Here is a 22693-nt window from a genome sequence, read left to right on the forward strand (position 1 = left end):
CTGATTGGAAGGGCAGATTAAACATGGTCTCAAAACAGACCAAAGTTGAAAGCCAAACCTGCTGCCTCCCCGTTCTTCCCATCGACAGCGCATGACGTCACTTGTGTCCCATGCAGGCGGTCACAGCTTGTAATGACTGCATCATATCAAGACGGCAGTGGCCCTTTCGCTCTTTCCCATCCTTTGGTTCCCACAGTCCATCCACCCCCTCTTCCATGATGTTCCCTGGGCCTTGGAGGGAGTTCCATAGATGTCCCACTTGGGACAAGCATCGGCAGATGCTTTGACTGGTGATGAGCCCACACTTAGACCATCATCCACTGCTAGAAGAGATTTCTCTGACCAAGGTTGAGAATTTCATTAGTCTATGAGTATAAACATTTGTGCGGAGAAGGCAATTAATTATATGCCTATTCTGCAAAACATCAGTGGTAGATTCCCCCCACGGTGCCTGTGACATCTCTCTAGTCCTTTAATGCAAGCTAAGATAAGGACATCCTAAAGCAGAAAGGAAGGATAAGGCCAGATAAACAAGAAATGACAAGGGAGATGAGCCCTCTTGGATCCTCTCTGCCTGGCCTGGCAGTGTTCTGACCAAGGAGGACACAGGTAACTGTTGCTAACTGCCACTTCCCATCTCCGGGGCCTTGGGAAGCAGAAGTAAGACCTGGGCTTAGAGATTAGCTTTCCATAATTTGCCAGGGGAACTTGAAGTCTAGTCTGTTGAAATATTGTCATGGGAGGCTAATCTTTCCAAGAAAGTAGTCATCAGTCAGTCTTCTTTTGTTCTTAGTCACTTTATGATCCCTGCTAGAAACAGACCGCTTGATTTAGTTCACTGGATTTTTTGAGCATGCTTCCTGGTGACATGTGGCCCAGGCTTATCTGTGTGTAGTAAGTACCCTCATTGTAAGTACCCTCAGAATCCTAGGTCCACATTGTTTCTTGGAGCCAGGGTCCATTATGGGTGTTGTCCTGACCACAACAATCTGTTCTTCATTTTTGGATTATAGAAAAGTCTCTGAGTTTAGTGGGAAGGGGTCAGGGTTTCACCAGTGACCCTTGAAAAATCAGTTTATTCAAATATGCCTAAAAGAATTTCTTGCTAGATTAGGGACAGAAATATCCCTGGCCTTTAGATGGAAATGATTAGAGGCCCTTTGGAGCCAAGAGGAATCTGAAAGAATTAATTTTTTTTCTTTCTGTTGCCATAAAGTACCAGATTATGAAACTAATGTGTCCTTCTGCTATGCATTAACAAATGCTTATTTAACAAATGCTTGTTTACCTGTTATGCATTAGAGCAGTGGTTCTCTCTTTTGTTTTGTTTTGTTGTTTTTGTTTTTGTTTTTTGAGACAGGGTTTCTCTGAGTAGCTTTGTGCCTTTCTTGGAACTCACTTTGTAGATCAGATTGGCCTCAAACTCACAGAGATCCTCCTGGCTCTGCCTCCCAAATACTGGGATTAAGGGCCTGTACCACCACTGCCCCGCAGAACAGTGGTTCTCAACCTGTGGGTCACGACCCCCTTGGAGGTCAAATGACCCTTTCACAGGGGTTGCCTAAGGCCATTGGAAAACAGATTATTGACATTATGATTCATAGCAATATCAAAATTACAGTTACGAAGTAGCAATGATAATTTTATGGGTGGGGGTCACCACATGAGGAGCTGTACCGAAGGGTCTTAGTGTCAGGAAGGGTGAGAACACTGTGTTCGAGGTCCTAGACAGCCTTTTGTTGTTTTGAAGCAGGGATTCCCTCTGTAGCCCTGGGTGGCTTCAAAATCATCACACTTCTGCCTCTGCCCCTCAAGTGCTGGGATTCTAGACACTTGCGGGGAGCAGTTCACCACAGAGAGAAGTCAGCAGGAACTCAAGGCAGGAACCTGGAGGCTGGGACTGAAGCGCAGGCCCTCCAGAAGGGTTGTTTACCGGCTTGCTCCTCCTGCCTTGCTCAGCTGACTTCCTTCTACAACTCAGGACCACTCCTCTGTGGGCTGGGCCCTTCCAGTCAATCATTAGTCAAGAAAGTGCCCTTCAGGCTTGCCTACAGGTAGTCTGATGGAGGCTCATCTCAACTGAGATGCCTCTTCCCAAATAACTTTAGCTTATGTCAAGTTGACAAGAACCAACCAACACAACTGACCCAGCTTTCTTACTGTTTAGAAAAAGAAAGAACGGGTTCAAGTGGTAGGAAGTGACTTCCTGGAAATGGAGTTCTCCAGGGAAAATCTGACCTTGCTGTCTCACTGGTTAGGCCCACTAGGTGGTGGTATTAAACTATGGAAATGACCATTTGTGGCTAGTGTCTGTACAACAAAGACATTTATTTCTTCAGGAGTAAATGAAGGAAAAGATACGTCTTCTGATTTAAAAATAGGGTCTAATTTGAACCCCCGAGGGACTGGTAGCTCGGTGAGGCTGTGCCTGTTGTTATGGTTACAAATGACAACTAGCAGGCAGTGGATCAACAGCGGACAGACGAATGGACAGATCTCAGTAATTTATCATCACTGAAAGCACCATTTCAAGAATGGGCGGGATTCTGGAGTCCACAGGCCTTGGGGTTTGGAACGTTGGGAGCTAATGATGACCCCACATCATCAGCTGGACAGACTCAGGGAGATGAGAATACCCAAAGCACCCAAGGCACTAATAATAGTGTTTTGCATTTTCCATCCCCCCCCCCCCGCCCCCCGTGTGAGTGTGTGGTCTGGGGTTGTTGTTTGCCTAAAAATCAAGAAGCCCAGGGTTGAGTCCTAGCACCACAAGGAAGAAAAGAACCAAGTCCTCGTGTATGTGTGAAACTTTTGAAACCGTTTTGCTTATAACCTAGCCCAGTCTCTAATCTGAGATCTTTCTTGCCTCTGCTTCTCAAGGCTAGGATTGTGTGTAGTACTATCAGGGGCCTGTATATATCTTGACTAGGTTTTACCTGTTTAAAAATATAGGGAATAGGTTGGTGAGATGGCTCTGTGTGTAGACACTTGCCTCCAAACTTGGTAACTTGAGTTTGATCTCCAGGACCCACAAGATGGAAGCAGAGACTTTATTTTTGTGGATTATCCTCTGACCTACACACACACACACACACACACACACACACACACACACACACACACTGTGACAAGTGTGGGCCTATACAGAGACAAAAAAAGAAATACAGAGAGAGGGTGCTGGAGAGATAGCACAGAGATAAGCGCATTTGCTGCTCCTTCAGAGAACCTGTTGCCTACATGGTGCTCACAGCTCTCCGGAACTCCAATCTCAGGGATCTGACACTCTTTTCGGGACTCCAGCATTGTATGTACATACACACATACAGACAAAACACTCATACACATAAAATAAAAGACATCTGAAACAAATACAGAGTGTAGTGTGGTAGTGCACACATGCAATCCCAGCACCCAGAAGTTGGAGACAGGAGAATTGCTAGTTTGAGGTCAGACTGGGTTACAAAACCTGTCTCAAAACATTCTGATTTTTCTCAGCCGGGCAGGAGTGTCTTATGTATGTCTTTAGTCCCAGCACTTGGGAGGTAGAGGCAGGCAGATCTCTGAGTTTGAGGCTAGCCTGGTCTACAGAGTGAGCTCCAGGACATCCAGGGCTACACAGAGAAAACCCTGCCTTAAAAAAAAAAAAAAAAAAAAAAACCAAAACAAACAAAACCCCAAACAAACATTCTGACTTTTTTCTTGAGTCTGTACTGGGTATAAAGGTATTTCTGCCTTGGAGGGAATTGCTAAAAGTTATTTATTCTCTGCCTCTCATTCATTGATTTGTTGTAAGCCATTCAAGATAGAAATACTCTTTTAAAGATGTGTGTGTGTGTGTGTGTGTGTGTGTGTGTGTGTGTGTGTGTGTGTGTGTGTGTGAGTGAGTGTCTGCCTGGATGAATGTATGCACACGTGTGTGCACTGGTGCACATGTGGACGCTGGAAGAGGGTGTTGGACCCCTCAGAGCTGGAGTTACAGACATCGGCAAGAAACCTGGCTTGTTCTGTGGGTGCTGGGATCCGAACTCCGGGCCTCACAATCGTGCAGCCAGTGCTCTCCCCAGCACCCCTGGCACAATTAGTAGTTGAGCAGCTGCTGTGGTAAAGCAGCGGTCTAGGCTGTGAGCATCTGTGGTCTCATCAGCCTCTCCCGTCTTAGCCTGGGTCTCCCGGTTAGGGCCTCAGCCCCTGCTCAGTGCAGCCACCACAATTCTTCACCGCCTGTCCCTAGAGCCCTCCCTTGAAGGGAGGTGACTGCACTCTCCTCCATTGGGTCTGCACACCTCACAGAGTAGGCCCATAACCTGGCTCGGCCTCACCCTGTTCGCCTGCTCCCACTTTATTCCGTAGGCTCTCACCGTGGTTGTTTTTATGCTGAGTTCTTCTAATGAGCCATGTCCTGTGCTATTTCAGTCTGAAAATTTTTTGGTACTTTCCGTTCAACCTGGAACATTCTTTTTCCCCCTCTTGTTTGGCTATGCTCTGTTCATTCTTTGGGTCTCAGCTTACATGTTCCTCAGTTTGGAAATCAGCCCTTTCCCCACCTGAACATCGTCGTCGTCGCAGAGATGAGATTCCCCTTGTTTCTCCTTTCACGGTCTCTGGAGGGTGTGTGTGTGTGTGTGTGTGTGCCATGGCCTGTCTGTTGACACCCTCTGCTGCCAGACTGCGGGTTCTCAGAGGGCCTCTGCATGTCTCCACATTTGGTTGAGTGCCTGACACATTGTAAAGGCCCAGTAATATGTGCTGGAGGTGTGAGTGAATGAAATGTATGTCCTATATGTTCCATTCCTTCCTATTATTATTATTATTATTATTATTATTATTATTGGTTTTTTTTTTCCCAGACAGGGTTTCTCTGTGTAGCTTTGCGCCTTTCCTGGATCTCGCTCTGTAGACCAGGCTGGCCTTGAACTCACAGAGATCCACCTGCCTCTGCCTCCCGAGTGCTGAGATTAAAGGCGTGCGCCACTACTGACCGGCTATTATTGGTTTTTTGAAAGGAGTCTCACTATGTAGCTCTGGCTGTCCTGGAAGTCACTATGTTGCTGAGACTGTCCTGGAATTCACAGAGATCTACCCTCCTCTGACTCCTGAGGGTTGGGATCAAAGGCGTGTGCTGCCATGTCCAGCATTTCTTTCTTTTTTTAAATTAAAAAAATCTAATGTATTTGGGTACTTTGCCTGCATGTCTATCTGTGCACATATACATCCCTGGTACTCTTGGAGGCCAGAAGAGGCACTGGAACTGGAGTGAGAAACGGTTCTGAGTCACTGGGTGCTGGGACTCTGAAAGAGTGCACGTGCTCTTTTTTTTTTTTTTTTTTTTTTGGTTTTTCGAGACAGGGTTTCTCTGTGTAGCTTTGCGCCTTTCCTGGAGCTCACTTGGTAGTCCAGGCTGGCCTGAGTGCACATGCTCTTAACCACTGAGCCATCTCTCCAGCCCCCAACATGTTCTTTAGTATACTCATGATCTGGCAGTGTGAGATACACCAGTCAGAAGTGGAGCTGCAGTGGAGAGAGGAAAGGGCCAGTTGGGATGGCATCATTTGAAACTTTTGTGGCGGGTAGCCTTTGAGGTAGAAAGTCGTGATATAAACGGGACGCATTTGGGCAATAGGCAAGGAGTAGAATTCTTCCGGGAGGCTGAAGATAGCTTGGGACTAGACTGTACAGGATGCTAGTGGCTAGCCAATGGAGAAGCATTGATGGTTCTCGGGGCAGACAATGATAAGACTAAACCACTGCTTCAGAAAATGTCGATCCAGTGGCCGTGTGAACCGTGGACTGCGGAGGACCCGTGAGACCGGTTAGGAGTCTTTCCCAGAGGTCAAGATGGAGGCGGTTAGGGCTGGAGCAGTGGGTGGCCGTCAATGGTGGGGAGGGTAAAGCGGAGGAGAGTGAACAGTGGGCAAGGGAAGGGATGGGGAGGAGAAGGAAGGGTCAGGGTTTCCAGCTCCTTCCACCCGGAGCTGTGATGGCAGAAAGAAGTCAAGGGGGAGAGCCAGTTGAGGGAAAGAATTCATTTATCAAACCTTTATGTGGTAGAGTCCAGGCTGCACTTCACTTGTGGAAACTCAATCAACGTGTGGGGCAAAAAAAAAAAAAAAGGCAAAGTGGGAGGAGGGAGCCACTGAGATAAACTAGCTAACAGAAGTGTCCCAGCTCTCCCACTTCACACGGTACTTCCAAAGGGAGGCCAAGACCGGGAAGGGAAATTGGCTGTCCCCCTTTCATTGGTAAAGCCACGTGATTTTATGAGTGCCGTAAGAGATTCTTTGAAGGCAATTGTGGCCATTCACAACCTATTTTTTATATGCTGATTATAGAATTGAAATTCCTGGCAAGATATAGACGCCCCTCCCAGTTCCTGCAGGTGCTAAATGGGCTGTAGGCAGCTAGGAAGACCCTCTCCGTCACCACGCTGGAGTAGTTCACACTCTGAGTGGAAAGATGGGAGGCAGACAATCAGGGCCCCAGTGTAGGTGAACAGTCGGAAAGCTGGGCACACAGAGGAAGACCGGTGACGGGTATGTCAAGGCCAAGGTGGCCTGGGTGCTGGGACTGGAGAGAAGTCGTGGAATCATCAGGACAGTACCACAGCAGCAGGAGTGTGCGACATCTCAGAGGGAGCGGAAACTGGCGGGGGAGGGACGGGGGCAGGGCAGAGCGAGCAGCACCTTTTCCTGGAAAGGTAGAAGAGTCAGTCATAACAGAGAGCAAGGGTTAGAGAAGTGGGCAAGGTGGAGGACAGCCAAGAACAGAAAAGCGGCTCTCATAGGGAAATCGATGGTGACCTCCAAACCCATGGACAGCTTCCGCGGAGGGGCGGCGGCAGAAGTGGCTGATGGAAATCTGGGGACAAAGGGAACACATGTCCCTTCTCTGTTACAGCTCCAGGAAATCCAGCTTCCCCGGAGAATGGGCTCCTTGGGTACCAGGGCCTCTTCCCTTTGTGACCGGCTGCCACCCGTGGGACTGCACCTCGACGTCTCCTTGCACTGATGGGGGAGTAGGCTCGGCTGGGCTTCAGTCTTCCGGTCCAGCAGCTTGCGCGGGGGCCAGCTGAGCCGCAGATGTAAGCAGCAGTGCTTGTGCTCTGTGCTAATCAAATCTCCAGTCTTTCCTTCCCTACGTACAGCCCGATTCCCACATGGCTGTAAACACTCACGGGCTAAGAGCTTCCCTGGAGTTTACCTCTTGCGGTGACCTCATCAGAATCTAGGCAAGGCTCTGCATACAAACAGCAGCTTGTTCCGGGAGGCAGGGGGCCCTGGATGTTTTCAGCTAAGGGTTCCCTATCCTGGTTACATTGTTCTTTTTTAAAAGATTTAAATAATAAGAAAAACCTCTTTTACACACGCCCACAGCATTTCCGGTGTTTTCTCCATTCTTTTGAGCAGATGCAGATGGCAGTGTGTCCTTTTCTCTTGGCCTGAAAGACCCTTAATATTCCCTTAGTCTGTATGTAGAAGTTGTGTTCACTCAGCTTCTGCAAACGTGAGAAAATACTTCATCCTCATTTCTTTGAAAGGTATTTTTGCTGAGTGGAGAATTCTAGTTTACATTTTGTTTCTTTCAGAACTTTAAAGAAGTTCTCTCCAGAGCCTAGGTATAGTGGCACAGGCCTTTAATCCCAGCTCTGGGAGGCAGAGGCAGGTAGATGTCTGTGAGTTCAAGGTCGGCTTGATCTACATAGTGAGTTCTAGGCCAGCGAGGGCTATATAGTGAGACCCTGTCTAGAAACAAAACAAAACAAAGAAACCCCAAAGAAAATAACAAAACTCGGAGGTTGCTACCTGTCTTTGGCATACACTTCTGGTGAGAAGTCTGACACAATTCTCTTGAGAGGGTTGCCTCTGAGATGTCCCGGTTTCACTGGCTTTAGGCAATCTCATCATGGTGCTCTGGCATGATGCTCTTCATATTTCCTTCTTTAGGGTTCATTTACGTTCTTGGATTTGTGATGTTTTATACTTTCTTCAAATTTGGAAAAATAAAATCCACTACCATCCACTTTCTTCAGGGTTCCGGCGACAGTTATTAGGTTGTTTGAAATTGTCCTGAAGCTTCCTCATGATCCATCCTTTTTTTAAAGTTGTGTGAGTGAGTGAGTGTGTGTGTGTGTGTGTGTGTGTGTGTGTGTGTGTGTGTGACTGCACATTTGTGTGCCTTCATATGGAGGCCAGAGGTCAGCCTCCAGTGTAGTTTCTCAGGGGCTGACACCTTGGATTTTGAGGCAGGATCTCTCAGTGGGCCTGGAATTCACCCAGAAGGCTATAGTGGCTGACTCGGAGAAGCTCCGGCATTCACCGGTTTCCATGTCTCCCATGCCGTGATGACAAGCACTCGGTACCATGTCCAGTCTTATATGTGGTCCAGGACTGAACTCAATCCTCATGCTTACAGCAAGCATGTAACTGACTGCGCCGTTTCCGCAGCCACTGAATGTATGTTTTAATCTTCAAGTTCACTGACCTGCACTGCCTAATACACCACTAACCCCATCCTGTGCAGGTTTCTTTCGTCTCAGACATCCTGGTTTCCTGAACCGCTTATCTAATTATTCTTTATCAATAAAAACTTGGGAGTCAGATATCAGGGTAAGAACCTGAATGATCAGCGAATCGGTGGGGAAGTGACCAATGACCTCCTCTTGTTCCTCCATCCAAAAGGGGCTGAGACCCTCTAAAGCTCTGCCCTACTACTTTCTGTCTCTCTATCTGTCCTCAGTCCTCCAAAATCTCTATGATTAATTCTGGTCAGCGAATAGCTAGCCCGCCCTCTGATTCAAAGCAAACTTTATTGAGAATGTGATCAAAATATCACACAACATTTCCCCTGTTTAGATAGTCAACATTTCACTTAACTGTGTTTTTTGTTGATGACACAAAATACCCGAGGAAATCATTTTTAAGGAATAAAGATTTATTTGGCTCATAAGTTTAGAGTTTCTGTCTGTGGTTTCTTGGTCTGTGTTTCTGGGCTGTGTGGTGAGGTAATGTATGTCACGTTGGAAGGGAGTGGCAGAGAAAAAGTGGTCATTTCACAGCGGGGGGGGGGGGGGGGGGGGGGAAACGGGGTGGGGGGGAGATGGGAAGTAGCCCAAAATAAGACATACCCTTCAAAGGCATGCCCTCGTGGCCTACTTCCTGCAACCAGGCTCCACCTCCCAGTAGCTCATTCAAAGTACACTCCTCAATGGATCAAGCCAGGGAGGGAGTTAGAGCCTTCATGATGGAGTCACAATCACGGTCATCAGCCCCACTAGCGGGACACCATGCCCTCCACACATAAGCCTTTGGGGCCATTTTATATCCAAACAGTAACACAGTTACAGTGCTTCTCTAGCACATAAAGGGTATACAGACTATTTCAATGTCTTTGTCTACAAAGTCTATCAGTTTTGTTCTTCCTTGGGTTTGTTGGTTGATGTTCCTCCTCATTGTGGTCATATTTCTCCACTTCTTTGCATGCCTGGAGGCTTTTTACTGGACCTCAGATATGACTTGTACCTTGCTGGGTGCTGGATATTTTTGTATTCCTATAAATAATCTTGAGCTTGTTCTGGGATGCTGTTAGGTTACAAAGAAACAGTTTGATCTTTTTGGGTCTTACTGTTGAGCTTTTTTAGATGGGGCCAGAATTGCATTGAATCTAGGCCACAAATGCAGCAAGACCCTTCTGGGTATGCTATCCAATGCCTCGTGGACTGGGGGAGGGGAGTCTTCCCATTCTGGCTGAGGAGAAGAAAGGCGGTTCTTGGCTCTGTGCAAGCTTCAAAGATTGTTCTCTCTCTAATCCTTTTTGGTAGTTCTTTTTGGTTTGTTTGTTCTTTGTTTTTGAGACAGGGTTTCTCTGTCTGGAACTCGCTTTGTAGCCTAGGCTGGCCTCGAACTCACAGAGATCCGCCTGCCTCTGCTTCCCAAGTGCTGGGATTAAAGACATGTGCCACCAGGCCCAGCTCAAGGTAGTTCTTTGTCATCCTTGGGGTATTTTCTTCATACCCAGGAGTTACCGGTATTAGCAGGGGCTGGGGTAGGACCCTTGGCAGATCTCTGGTACTCTCTCTCCCTGTGTGACCATCTCCTCTCTGGTGTTCTGTCTCATGAACTCTAGCTACCATGGCCTCCCTGATGTCTTAACTCATGGGTTAGCGTTGCCCTCTCTCCCTTTTGGAAAACCTTCTGTGGCTGCAGGCTGATGATCACAGGGCTCACCCTAGTCTCTGCTGCTCAGGGCTCATGAAGCCTTATGTCTTGTATCTGAAAACTATCGGTTCATATTTTTTTTCCCTGGCCATTTAGTTGCTTCAGATGAAAGGGAAAATCTAGTCCCTAATATTCCACTTTGGCCAGAAGCAGACATCTACACTGTTCTTTAAGCTTGGAACACTCAGGAATGCAAGACTATTCGCAAGTCAAGTGCTCTATAATCAGGCCAGGAAAAGGGTGCTTCTCCAAGGGCTGAAAGAGCTTCCAACTCAAGTACGAGGATACAGCAGTTTGAGCAGCTATAGGGCACTGTGCTCTCTTCCTGGATCGTATCAAGACTTTGACCTCAATTTAGCTGTTTCACTACCCATTTGGTGGAGGTTTAGTGTTTTTCACGCCAAAGCTGTACCTCTCAGCTCACTCTTGAAATTGTAGAGTTTTGTTGTTGTTGTTGTTGTTATTATTATTATTATTATTATTATTATTATTATTATTATTATTGGTGGCGAGTGGCCTCGGTTTCCACTTAGATGCTGTTTGAGTATTTAGGTCACCAAAAACTTCCCTGTTGGAGGCAAATGCAAGTTCCTCCATTGCACTTACAGTACCTAGCCTTTGCCCTGTACAGAGTCACTGCCCCAAAGACACTGTGTTCCACTTTGAAGATGAAGTGCAGACACACACTTAAAAAGCAGGTCCTCCATTTCGAGGGTGAACAAAACACCACTTAACCAAGCATTCCGGCCGGTTAAATTTAGGACGAGGGAAACAAAACAAAACAAAACAAAACGAGTCCAGAATATTCTCTGGCATTCAGCCTGGGGTATTTTTCCTTTTAGAATGACTTGGGCACATTTTCATTCATGTGGACCTGTTGCCTCTCAGCTTTATATTCTGGGATGGGAGGTCAACAATGACTGCTTTGTTGCTAAATCCAACCGGCACTTCTCAGTTATTAACCTACTTGACCTCTCCACAGCATTTGATGTGGACAGTTCTCCTCAGCACATTCCCTGGCTTTTTCTCCCTTTCCTGGTCTTTCTATTTCTGTCCTTTTAGTTGGTACATTGTGTGGTTAGATCTTGAGCCTTCCTCTCACATGGAACATTATCTTTGGGCTTTCTTATCCATGCCTGTGGCTTTCCTGGGAACTCCTAAACCAACAGTTCTAGCCTAAATATTTCTTGTGGGCGTCACCCCGGAATGTCCAGTTGATCTTTTACCATTTTCACTTCGGTCCTACAGAGCTCACTCACTCTCAGCAGCCTTGTCCTGGATAGTTTTTTGTCAACTTGGCATAAGCTAGAGTCATGCAAGGAGAGAACTTCAACTGAGAAAGTGCTTCCATAAGACCCTGTAGGGCATTTTCTTAATTACTGATTGATGAGGGAGGACCCAGCTCATGGTGGGTGGTGCCATCCCTGGGATGGTGGTCCTGGGTTCTATAAGAAATCAGACTGAGCAAGCCATGAGGAGCAGGCCAGTAAGCAGCACCCCTCCATGGCCTCTGCATCAGCTCCTGCCTCCAGGTTCTGCAGTGATGGTCTCTGATGTGGAAGTATAAGCCAAATTAACCCTTTCCTCTCCAACTGGCTCTGGTCATTGTGTTTATCACAGCAAAAGAAACCCTGACTAGGGCAAGCCTCATGGAAGCCCATTCCCCTTGGTTCAGGTTTCCTTGCCTGGTACTACATCTCTGTGAAGGATACACCTACCCATTTTGGTTCTAAAGCCAGAATTCCTTGCATTCAACCTTCCTTTTGGTTACCAAGCCCTGCCAATGACACCCCTTCCATTCTTTCGGGAGCTCTGCTATGTTAGTCTGGTGGAGAGCGCCTTGGAGCACGTTCAGTTTCTATCTCTCATGCCCTCTCCACTCATGGCTCCCTTCTGCCAGCTCTAGTCAGAAAGGCCTTTTTATTTATTTATTTATTTATTTATTTATTTTTTTTTTTTTTTTTTTTTTGGTTTTTCGAGACAGGGTTTCTCTGTGTAGCTTTGCGCCTTTCCTGGAACTCACTTGGTAGCCCAGGCTGGCCTCGAACTCACAAAGATCCGCCTGGCTCTGCCTCCCGAGTGCTGGGATTAAAGGCGTGCGCCACCACCGCCCGGCCAGAAAGGCCTTTTTAAAAGATGAAGGAAAGCTTGCAGGGTCCTGTTTAAATCTTTCAGTGACCACCCTGTGCTCTTAGGGTCTAAAGCTCATACTCCTTTTGCTTCGTTTCATGGGGCTGGAGATCAACCCAGGCCGCATGTACGCTAGGCAAGTGCTCTGCTATTGAGCTATGGCCCCAGTCCTCCATGTTCATTCTAGTAAAGTGTGAAGACCCCTATGATCTGGTCCCTGTTTAACCTATAGTAATATGTCACCCTCCCTCCCTCCCTCCCTTCCTCCCTCCCTCCCTCCCTCCCTCCCTCCCTCCCTCCCTCCCTCCCTCCCTCCCTCCCATTCTCAGCTCCCGCCTATGCTTCCCAGTGCTTTCTTCCACAGCCTGTGATGCTTCTTATTTTAGGGCCTTTGTAAGTTTTGTTCTTTTTTGCCTAGAACCCCTTCGTCCTCACTTTTGCCTGAATCAGTCACCTTCCAGGTCACTTCCTTTGGGATTCTTCTCTGATTTCTTTGATCAGTCAGCATGGTCTGCCAAGAATAAGTGAGGTATTAGTCTGTGTTTCCAAATGCCACTTTTGTTTTCTCTATAGTAACACGCATCTGATAGCCTATAATTTCTACATCCCCAGTGTTCAGTGTAAGGCTCGGTTGTATAGACGAGCAGCAAACACTGGTTGCATCAAATCTTTAAATAATTGTTTGTTTGTTTGGTTTTTTTGAGAATGTTTTCACCGTGTAGGCCAGGCTGTCCTTGAACTTGTAGCCTTCCTGTCTCAGCCTCCAGAGCGCTGGAGTTACAGGGATTACAGCTACCACACCCAGCCGTTGCTCTGAAAGTGGTTTGTTTGTTGAGACAGCCTTCTGCAGCCCTGGTGGGCCTTGAACTATGTGACTTTCTGCTTCTGTCTCCTGGAATTGGATTTTACTGTGTTAGCAGCTGTGGAGGTTGCAGACCTACTAATCTAGTCTGGTTGAGCAATGGAGCTTGGTGTAAAGGATGGCTTTTTGGCGTGGGTCTCTTGCTGGAAGCTGGCTTTCCTATTTCTCCACTGCTCAGTTCCTGGTTTAGCAGCCCGATTCAGGAGGCAACTCTGCACCTTAGTTACTTCACGTATCAGTACAAACCCTGGGCTTTCTAAAGGCAAGTCATAGGGCCAGATGGTGTCGTTCATTCTCTTAGAACCTAGTAGTTTATGTATTAACTGTATTTCTTATAAAATGGTATTTCATATTCTTTGGTCCTCTCGTCTCATTTGTCTTTATTGGTTTGTAAGTTTTTATTATCGTTAATATTTGCCATAGATTTCACAATTCTTTTTTTTTTTTTTTTTTTTTTTTTTTTTTTTTTTGGTTTTTCGAGACAGGGTTTCTCTGTGTAGCTTTGCGCCTTTCCTGGAACTCACTTGGTAGTCCAGGCTGGCCTCGAACTCACAGAGATCCGCCTGCCTCTGCCTCCCAAGTGCTGGGATTAAAGGCGAGATTTCACAATTCTTATTTAAACTTTTTTCCTTTTCATTCAGGGTTGAGCCCTGGGTCTACACAAGCCAGGCAAGCTCTCTGCCATTGCGCTTCATCCATAGTCCTTAACTCATCTGTCAGTTAGAAATGTTTGTACCTTTTCCAGTGGCAAGAGAAAAGTAGTTGTTTATTTGCTTGAGATAGTGTGTCACACTACGTAGCCTCAGGCTGGTGTCAACCATATAATCCTCCTGCCTCAGTCTCCTGAGGTCTGGGGATCCCAGGTTTGTACCAGCATATTTATTTGCTTATGTCCTTACCCAACCACTTGCAAATGTGCGATCCACTCTCAGTTCACCTGTTGTTCCCAGACCGGCTACCAGCCAGATTCGGCTTGTTAGGCAGTAGTTTGCCAAATCCTGACTAATACATTTACCAAATTTGAGCCATCTTTGGATTCCTGGAAGAAATACCACTTGACCATGAATAAACTGTTGGCTTTGGCTTGTGCATATTTAGGGTTTTTGCATTGACATATTTGTAAGTCAGGTTGGTCTGTGCAGAGATTTCAAACCAGTGGTGTGGCACAGATGTATTCTCTTTGGCCTATAGCCTCTAAGTGAGTTGCCAATATTAAGAAAGTGGGATATAATACATTAAAATGGACTTTCTTTCTAAGGAATGTATCAAGACTGGGAGTATTTTGATCCAGTTTTACCCCCTTTTATGGATTTTCTTTATGGTGTGTTTTCTATTTTATTAACTTCTGTCTTTATTTTATTTTTTAGATTTACTTATGTGTGGGTGTTTTTGCTGCATGTATGTAAGTGTACTAAATGCATGCCTAGTGCATATGGAGGTCACATGAGACTGGAGTTACAGACAGTTGTGAGTCACCATGTGGGTGCTGGGAATAGAACGCAGGTCCTCTGGAAGAGCAGCTGGTGCTCTTAACCACTGAGCCCTCTCTCCAGGCCTTATTTTTGCTTTCTGTTGCTAAGATTATTTGTCTTTTGTCTTTGTCTAACCTCTTAGTTGGCACTGACAAAACTTCCAGCTTTTTGTTTTTGTTCTGTTTGGTTTGGTTTGTGGGTTTTTTTTGTTTTGTTTGGTTTGATTTGTGGGGTTTTTTTTTGTTGTTGTTTTGGTTTTGTTTTGGTTCTGAAATAGTTTAAATTGCATTAGCATCTTCTTGATGGTCATAGAGAACAGACCTCTAAAACTAAATAGAATTTTGCAGATATAAGTTTGCTTTTGTTTCCTATTTTCTTTCTGGCTGGTGACCTCGTAAACACTACAGACCTGTATGTGAGCAGGAACATCCTCCGTCAGAGCACCTGGACTTTTCCTGAAGTTTCCTTTCCTAAAAGCCACCCATTTCCCCAGACTTTTAAACTTACAAATTTGTAGACCAAGGTTATACTTGGGGCTGGAGAGATGGCTCAGCAGTTAAGAACACTTGCTGCTCTTACAGAGGACCTGGGCTTGGGTGGATCACAACCTTCAGTAAGGTTAGTTCTAGAGTATCCGATACCTTCTGTGGGCATGAGGCACACCCATGGCGCACATACACACATGCAGGCAAACACACATCCACACAAGATAAAGATGAATAAATCTTTTTTTTTTTTTTTTGATTTTTCGAGACAGGGTTTCTCTGTGTAGCTTTGCGCCTTTCCTGGGACTCACTTGGTAGCCCAGGCTGGCCTCGAACTCACAGAGATCCGCCTGCCTCTGCCTCCCGAGTGCTGGGATTAAAGGCGTGCGCCACCACCGCCCGGCTAAGATGAATAAATCTTTTTAAAAAGGTTTGACTGCTTTGTTTTTGAGAGCTAGGGTCTCATGCCCAGGCTGGCCATGAAATGACTGTGTGATAGGGATAGCTTTGAACTTCTCATTCTCTTACTCCGTCTTCCAGATGCTGGGATTACAGGTGGTCATCACAGCATCCGTCCGGGTTCTAAGGTGCTGAGGGCTGAGCCCAGGGCTTTGTGCATGCTAGGCGAGCATTTACTGACTGAGCTACATCCCTAGACCGACAATTTTTTTTTTTAAATAATTAAGAAGTTACTGTCATATCTTAGGATCGTTTTTTTTTTTGTTGTTGTTGTTGTTTATTTTTAGTTTTTCTTTTTCTTTCTTTCTTTTTTTTTTTTTATTTGTAGTTTTTCAAGGGGGTTCTGCTTTACTGGTCTTTTGAAAAACCAGACTTTGGTTTTATTGTTTGAGTCTGTTTTTTTTTTTTTCTTTGAACTTTCTTTGTTACTTCCTGTTAAGAGTTTCATCCAATTTGGACTTAACCTTCTAATTGTTTGAATGAAACTACTTTGTTGTTTCCTAAATAAAGTATTTTTCCTTGGAATTTTGGTAATCCATTGTTGATTTGTCTTTTCTTCCTGGCATGACATTATTAAAATAGTGGTCCGTTTCAGTTTCTTCTCCGGTTACTGTGATTGAAATGCTCTGACAAGGTCAAGATAGGGGAGACAGGGTTGCTTTCACTCAGAGTTCCGGTGGCAGCCCATCATTGCAGGAAGTCACCCCAGTGGGTCACACGGCTCCCACAGTCAGGAAGCGGAGAGCAAGGATCACTGGTGTTTGGTCTGCCTCCTTTCGCTCCATCCAGGACCTGCCAACAGAACAGTGCTTCTCAGGGTGGGTCTCACCACCTCAGCTAACCCGACGGAGAAAACTCCTCATAGGTCAATCCAATCTAGACAGTCCCTCATGGCGACTCCTGTCCCAGGTGATCCCAATCTGGCCAAGTCTACATGTAAAATTAACCACCATGGCAGTCCAAGCATCCTGTCCTATTATTTTTTTAAAAAACTATTTTGGTTATTGGGCAAGAAGATATGTTACTCTGTGTTAGTCAGTGTGAAAAATGTTCCCAAAGCAATCTTTTTAGTCCTCCCTTCTAAACTCAAATATTTCTGATTCTTACGAAGCCAGGCTATGTTCGATCTATTCCTATGGATATGGTATATGTAGGCAGTATATTGAAGTGTGTTTGGTATATATTTGTATGGTATATATGTGTGTTCTTGTGCCTGTGCATCAGGAGCATGTATAGTGTACGTGTGTGTATGTGTACGTGCACGTGTGTTCACACATATGGAGTATGCATTTGTATGACATATATGTGTGCACGTGATGCATTATGCATAGCTCTCACCGGGACTGAACACCCCTTGCAGGGGGCATATCTAACTTCTGCTCTCCATCCTGCAGGTCTGCAGCACTTTGGAACTCGGCCCCCTGTTTGCATCCATTGTTTGAAGCTAGAGCTGTCCATTTTCTCTGGCTGGATGGAGTGGCCACAGCACGATACTCCCTTGTCCAGAAAGGATGCCTGGACCCAGACCTACCCACCTAGGAGGAGGATCAGGCGTGCCCAGGTCCAGGGTATAGGTAAAGTCTATCTGCCAGTGGGTTAGGACTAGGAGGGTGGGCTGCTCCTGCTCAGGGTAGTAGTGTTGGTAGCTCAGGGGGATGAGGTGGAGGCGAAGAGCAGGACAGGAGTTCAGAAAATACCACCGTCAAATAGTGCACTGGCCTTAGTATGGGGCTCATTTGCACTTGACTGTGTATTTGCTAACCTCAGGTAGACTTCTCCAGCTTCTGCTCCGCTCTCCCCACCCCACCCCACCCCATGGGCAACTGAACTTATGGCATCCAATTTCTTGTCCTCATAAAGGCAGGTCTGTTGCCCATGCCTGCTCTTGGCCATGGGGCATGTGTGGAGGCCATGGAAGAGAACAAAGGGTAATGGTCTTTGGGGGCAGACAGATTTGAGTTCAAATTGCAGCTCTGCAAATCTTGGGCAAGCTGCCTTCTCTTTCTGCCTGAGATGCAGATATCTCCCTGGCAAATTGTAGCTAATACTTTTAAGGCTTACTGTGAAGTCTAAGTGACACGTGTGTGAATTGCTCAGCTCGGCTCCTGGCACTATATTCTTGCATTCCTCTGATCTTGTCTTGAGTGGCTCACAGACCCACAAATATCCACTGGCAATGAAGTCGGGACCAGCAACCAACTCTAACACTTCCCGTTTTTAGGTTTACATGAGACCAACAGCTTTCCTTCCCACAGTGGCAGCAGAGATTTGCAGAGCAGATGTCTTGGTGTGAAACTGCTCCCTCGAGGTGTCTCATGAATGTTTGCCGACAAATCCATGCAAGGACTGACCTTCCTTCTATCTGCCTTCCTGCGCCAGGTTGGGAAGACTGAAAGGCCCTGCCCCGCACTGTATCTGCAGATGGCGAGTCTTGCTCTTCTGTCTGATGGCGCCAGGCTGCAGATGGGAAGCCCTGAGGCTGGATGGAGCAAGCTGCTCCTCTCTGGACCTGTGCCACGTTGCTCTCATGAAAAGGAGGCTCAAGAGAGCGATCCAGGCTGCATGCAGCCTGGTGCGGGCAGCCTGTCTATGTGCAGTTTCATGTTCCCCGATCCCATGCCCTCTTGGGCCACTCCGGAGGGCAGGCACTCCTTTGCTCCGGGCTGGTCTGGCGATTACACGTCTGAGCTTCAAAGCCGGTTACAAACCTAACTAATTGCAGCCTGGGGGAGCTGGGCGAGCAGGCCAAGCTTGCTCAAGTGGGCAAGCCAGGCGGCGGGGCCAGAGTTGGGTTGGCACCTGCAGCTTGAGATGCGGGTGCTGGAGCTAGGGTTCCTGCGGGATCAACCGAGAAGGAGCCACCTCTGGTGGCTAGTGGCAGTCCTCCCTGCTCCAGGAGCCCACGCCTCCCCGGATCTGGCCCGCGTCAGCTAGGTCAGGTGGAAATCTCCCCATTCAAACCAGCGCGGGCCAATCAGGGGCTGGCGCGCCCGGCCGTTCCAACGCGCGGTGCAGCCGGCCTGGGATCCCGCCCGCCTGGGAGACGCCGCCGGAGCGAGGGGGAACGGCTGAGTCTGCTGCCTGGGTTACCTGCAGCTACACAGCCACGGCCTGGGGACAGGCCCTCCTGCCCTGGCCGCAACAGGGACGCCATGGAGCGCTCCCTGCACCGCGTCTCCCTCGGGAGCCGGCGCGCCCACCCGAACTTGTCCTTCTATCTCACCACCTTTGGTAAGTGCCTCTGGGCCAGGCTGCCAGTGGACCGCTTTCTTGGCAATCCAAGCCAGAAAAGCAAGCGCCCACCATGGCAGGGAGGCTACGAGCAGGTGCTCTTTCCGTTGGGACACCTTCTCTGGCCCCTTCCTCCAGGCCCAGCAAGTCAATGGACACCACCTGCTGCCGGCCGCCGCTGCCAGCTGCATTTGGTTCTGCCTCACTTGGTTGGAATAATCATGCCCCAGTTCATCTTTCAGAGGCCTGCCTTTGTAACCACGGATCTCCCCATTAGCCAGCTCTCAGGTTAAATCAGGGTCTACTTGTGTCAGGACAGCTCAATCGCCCGCTTCCTTTGGCTCAGGGACTAGATGGGAAGGGTAAGTCCAGGTGGCTTTGCCGTCTTGTGGGCCCACTTTGGAGGCTGTAATCTAACCTCTCCCCGTTGGACATGGGAGCCGTCTCTTCTCCGAGACAGACCCTAGGAGAGCATCAGTGCTGAGGTGACAGAAAGGGACAAGTCTCTATTCCTCCAAATCCCAGCTGGACAGCAGCTGCCCCAAAGGCCTGTGCAAACCTGGCCTTCCAAGGAAGCACAGTAAGAGTTGCACCCCTTCCCCAGACCACAGCCCTGCTGGGCTCTTCATTTCCTCCATGCCTGGAGGGGCCTGTTCCTCCGCCGCAGTAAGAAAACTGACAGGAGGGTCTTTCTCCGGCCAGCGCTGGGCTTTGATAGCCGAGTGCAAGCCTTCCCAACAGCGCTCTTTTAACTTGTCTACAAGTTCTTTACGAAGTTGGAGTGGGTCCTGCAACAGAAGCAGACTTGACCCAGATTCCAAAGGCAGAGCACACAAGGAATTGGGCCCTCAGGAGGGTTCTGGCTTCCCTGCTCTCTAGCTTATTCCAGCACATTTGGCTCTTCACAGTTTGTATACACACACACACACACACACACACACACACACACACACACACACACACACGGGACAGAGGGGTAATGGAAAAGCAGCAGGCTGAACTAGAGATGGTCTGCGGTCTGGCTGCCTGGACTTCGCTCGTCCTGGTGCTGGAGGATAAGGAGGAGGAATTCACTAACCTTGCGTTTGTTGAGCGCTCACTAGGTGCATGAACTGTCTCCCGTGTGTCACCTGAATCATTTCATTTAATGTTCCCAAATCCTGCAAGCCAATCCTATGAATCCCAGTGGGACACAGGGCTCCCCGAGACAAGGGAGATTTCCAGCTGAGAGGGTCAGGGAGCTACAGCCTTTTCCAGGTCTCCATTCAAAAGTGAATATAACCACTCTAGCTTACATTCATGCTCTAGGTATCTCCACCTGCTCCTTCTTAATTTTATCAAAATCGGCATCATTCTGTGTGTACAGTCTTGAAACACAGTCCTTTTTTGCTACTGGTGTGATGTGAATATTTCTCCGCATTCACTCTTGTGTTCTTTTGTTCAACTAATCTCGCTTCCAGACTGGGGCAGGGTGTGGAACCTCCAGGCTGGCCATGCTGGCCATGGCTTCCGGGTTGGGAATGATGGCTATCAAGGGGATAGGCTGCTCGGACCCGTGACTGTCACCTGAGTGTGCCGGAGGAGACGGGCAGGAACTGGGGAGAAAGGGGAGCCACCTGCTTGTTTTATGCAGTTTCTTCTTAGGTCTTTTTGACACTAATTTGAATGCTTGGAAAATATTTCCAGTAATAGTTCTATTTCCTGGGGTACCATTTGCCATGGTGACCTTATTGTTGGGCTGCTAATGGTCACTGGGCACTAAATGATCTTTGACCATGGGTCCATGGAGTGGCCTGTTAAGACCAGAAGCATTTTTGGACTTTGAGTTGTGCTGGTGGAGATTGAAGCCAGGGCTCCAACACTAGGCAAATGTCCTACCCTGCTGGGTTATGTCCCACCCCAGCACACAGGCTCCCAGGATCCTCTCCCAGAGAGTAAGCTTTAACTACTAGGAGTGGATACTGAGAATCTAACCTTTAAAGACCTCCTAGGGGTATTTTGAACATGAGCCCGACTTGGGAGCTATGGATTCCAGATCAGTTTTGATAGCCATTTGATGCAAATATCTTTACTGAGTTTCTTAGTTCCTTGGTCTCTCCCCAACACACCAGGTAGCCCCTGGCCTTCAACAGTGGGGGACCTGGGAGGGACCTGGTGACGATGCTGCACACATTTAAAGGAAGCGGAAGGGAAAAAAACATTTCAGTCAGAATTGCCTACAGGAAGTCTCTCTCTCTCTCTCTCTCTCTCTCTCTCTCTCTCTCTCTCTCTCTCTCTCTCTCTCTCTCTCTCTCCTCTCACCCCCACACACAGAATGGGTCCCATGAGCACAACCCCTGTTCCCCAGGAAGGGGCTGGCCAAGTAGCACACATGGATGTCCTCACTGCTTCTGAGAATTCCGCTGACTTCAAAGGAAGGTATATCAAAGCTGAGGCCAGGACCCAGCTATTCCTTCTTGTTGTAATTTCGTGTAATTTGAAGAAGTCATTGTAAGTGTTCGTGGTTGTATGTTCCAGAATCATGCCTCTTATTTCGATTAGGGTATTTGTTAATTCTTTTGAAGAGTGCTGCTAAGATATAACTCGTATGAACAACTCATTGGAAATGCACAGCTCCATGCTTTTGAGTACATTTGCAGAGTTATGCAACTATTACTGTGATCAATTTTAGAATAATTCCATCACCCTAGAGAGAATGTGCCCTTTAGCTTATTATTTCCAATCCCACCCCTCCCTCATCTCCAACCCCAAGAAATCACTACTTTGTTTTCTACCTTAATACACATGCCTCCTTGAGGGGATTTTATGTAAATGGAGTCGCGTGTGTTTTTCTATGACTGACTCCTTTCACTTGTGTTTTCAAGGTAGGCTCATGTTGGAGCACATAGCAGTACTCGGTTTAAAAATATTTTTTCACATTTATTTATTGTGTATGTACACATGTGCCGTAGCACAAGAGTGGCGGTCTAAGGACAACTTGTAGAAGCTGGTTCCCTGTTTTCATCTTGTACATCTTGGGCATGATACAATGTGTGCCTAGAACCCCGGCACTGGGGGATTTTGATGTGGCATGGGGGCAAGAAGATCACTGGGCCTTGCTGGCTGCCAGCTTAGCCTAAAAAGGAACCTTGATAAGTCTGGCATGGTCTGCACATCCTTAATCCCAGCACTTGGAAGTAGAGGCAGGCAAATGTCAGTTTGAGGTCTAGTCTACAGAGTGTGTTCCAGGACAGCCAGGACTATACAGAGAGACTCTGTCTTAAACAAATACAACACAACACAGAACCACAACAAAAATGGTTCACTGAGAGACTGTCTCCAGGGAGCAATAAAGGAGAGAGCAGCTTACAGCCTCCCTTGGCCTCTGCATGTACACACACAGGTGTACACATATGTATATACCAAGCACACATGCTCACAGTAAACAAACATTTTAAAGATTTTTTTTTAAAGCAAGTTTTTTTTTTTGTTTTGTTTTTTTTTTTTGTTAAAGCAAGTACCATAGCTTTGTGGTTTTATTTTTGGACCTTCTGATTTATTTCACAATCTGCTACTTTGACATTACCAACATACCACACTGACTTGATTACTGTTGCTTTGTGGTAAAATTTAAAACCTCAAAGCATAAATCCTTTAATAATAATAATAATAATAATAATAATATGATAATCTTCTTCTTCCTCCTCTTCCTTCTCCTCTTCCTCTTTTCTTCTATGTTATTTTGGTTGTTCTGGATTCATGGAATTTCTATATGAAATTTAGGTGCAATTATTTTATATAGAAAAATCCAATTCATAAAACTGTTGGATACTTACAGATAATCTTCTTGAAAGGATACCAAGT

General features: G+C 47.0%; 1 protein-coding gene across 10 annotated transcripts in view; it reads left to right on the forward strand.

The window, feature by feature from the left end:
* Positions 1-631: 631 nt before the first annotated feature.
* Rgs3 (regulator of G protein signaling 3) overlaps positions 632-22693 on the forward strand; it is a 142703-nt gene continuing 120641 nt past the window's right edge. For 2 of the 10 annotated variants that reach the window (XM_076564329.1, XM_076564332.1), the window contains exons 1-3: positions 5754-5809; positions 6895-7078; positions 17014-17193. In XM_076564329.1, the coding sequence (XP_076420444.1) occupies positions 17091-17193 (103 nt within the window). In that variant the 5' untranslated portion in view covers positions 5754-5809; positions 6895-7078; positions 17014-17090. Of the gene's footprint in view, positions 661-5753; positions 5830-6894; positions 7079-17013; positions 17194-18630; positions 18851-22693 lie in introns of those variants that run through there. The other 8 variants (XM_042271259.2, XM_076564333.1, XM_076564331.1 and 5 more) reach the window with 8 other exon arrangements.

Source organism: Peromyscus maniculatus, chromosome 2 (genome assembly GCF_049852395.1).
Source record: "Peromyscus maniculatus bairdii isolate BWxNUB_F1_BW_parent chromosome 2, HU_Pman_BW_mat_3.1, whole genome shotgun sequence".
Classification (NCBI taxonomy): Eukaryota; Metazoa; Chordata; class Mammalia; order Rodentia; family Cricetidae; genus Peromyscus; species Peromyscus maniculatus.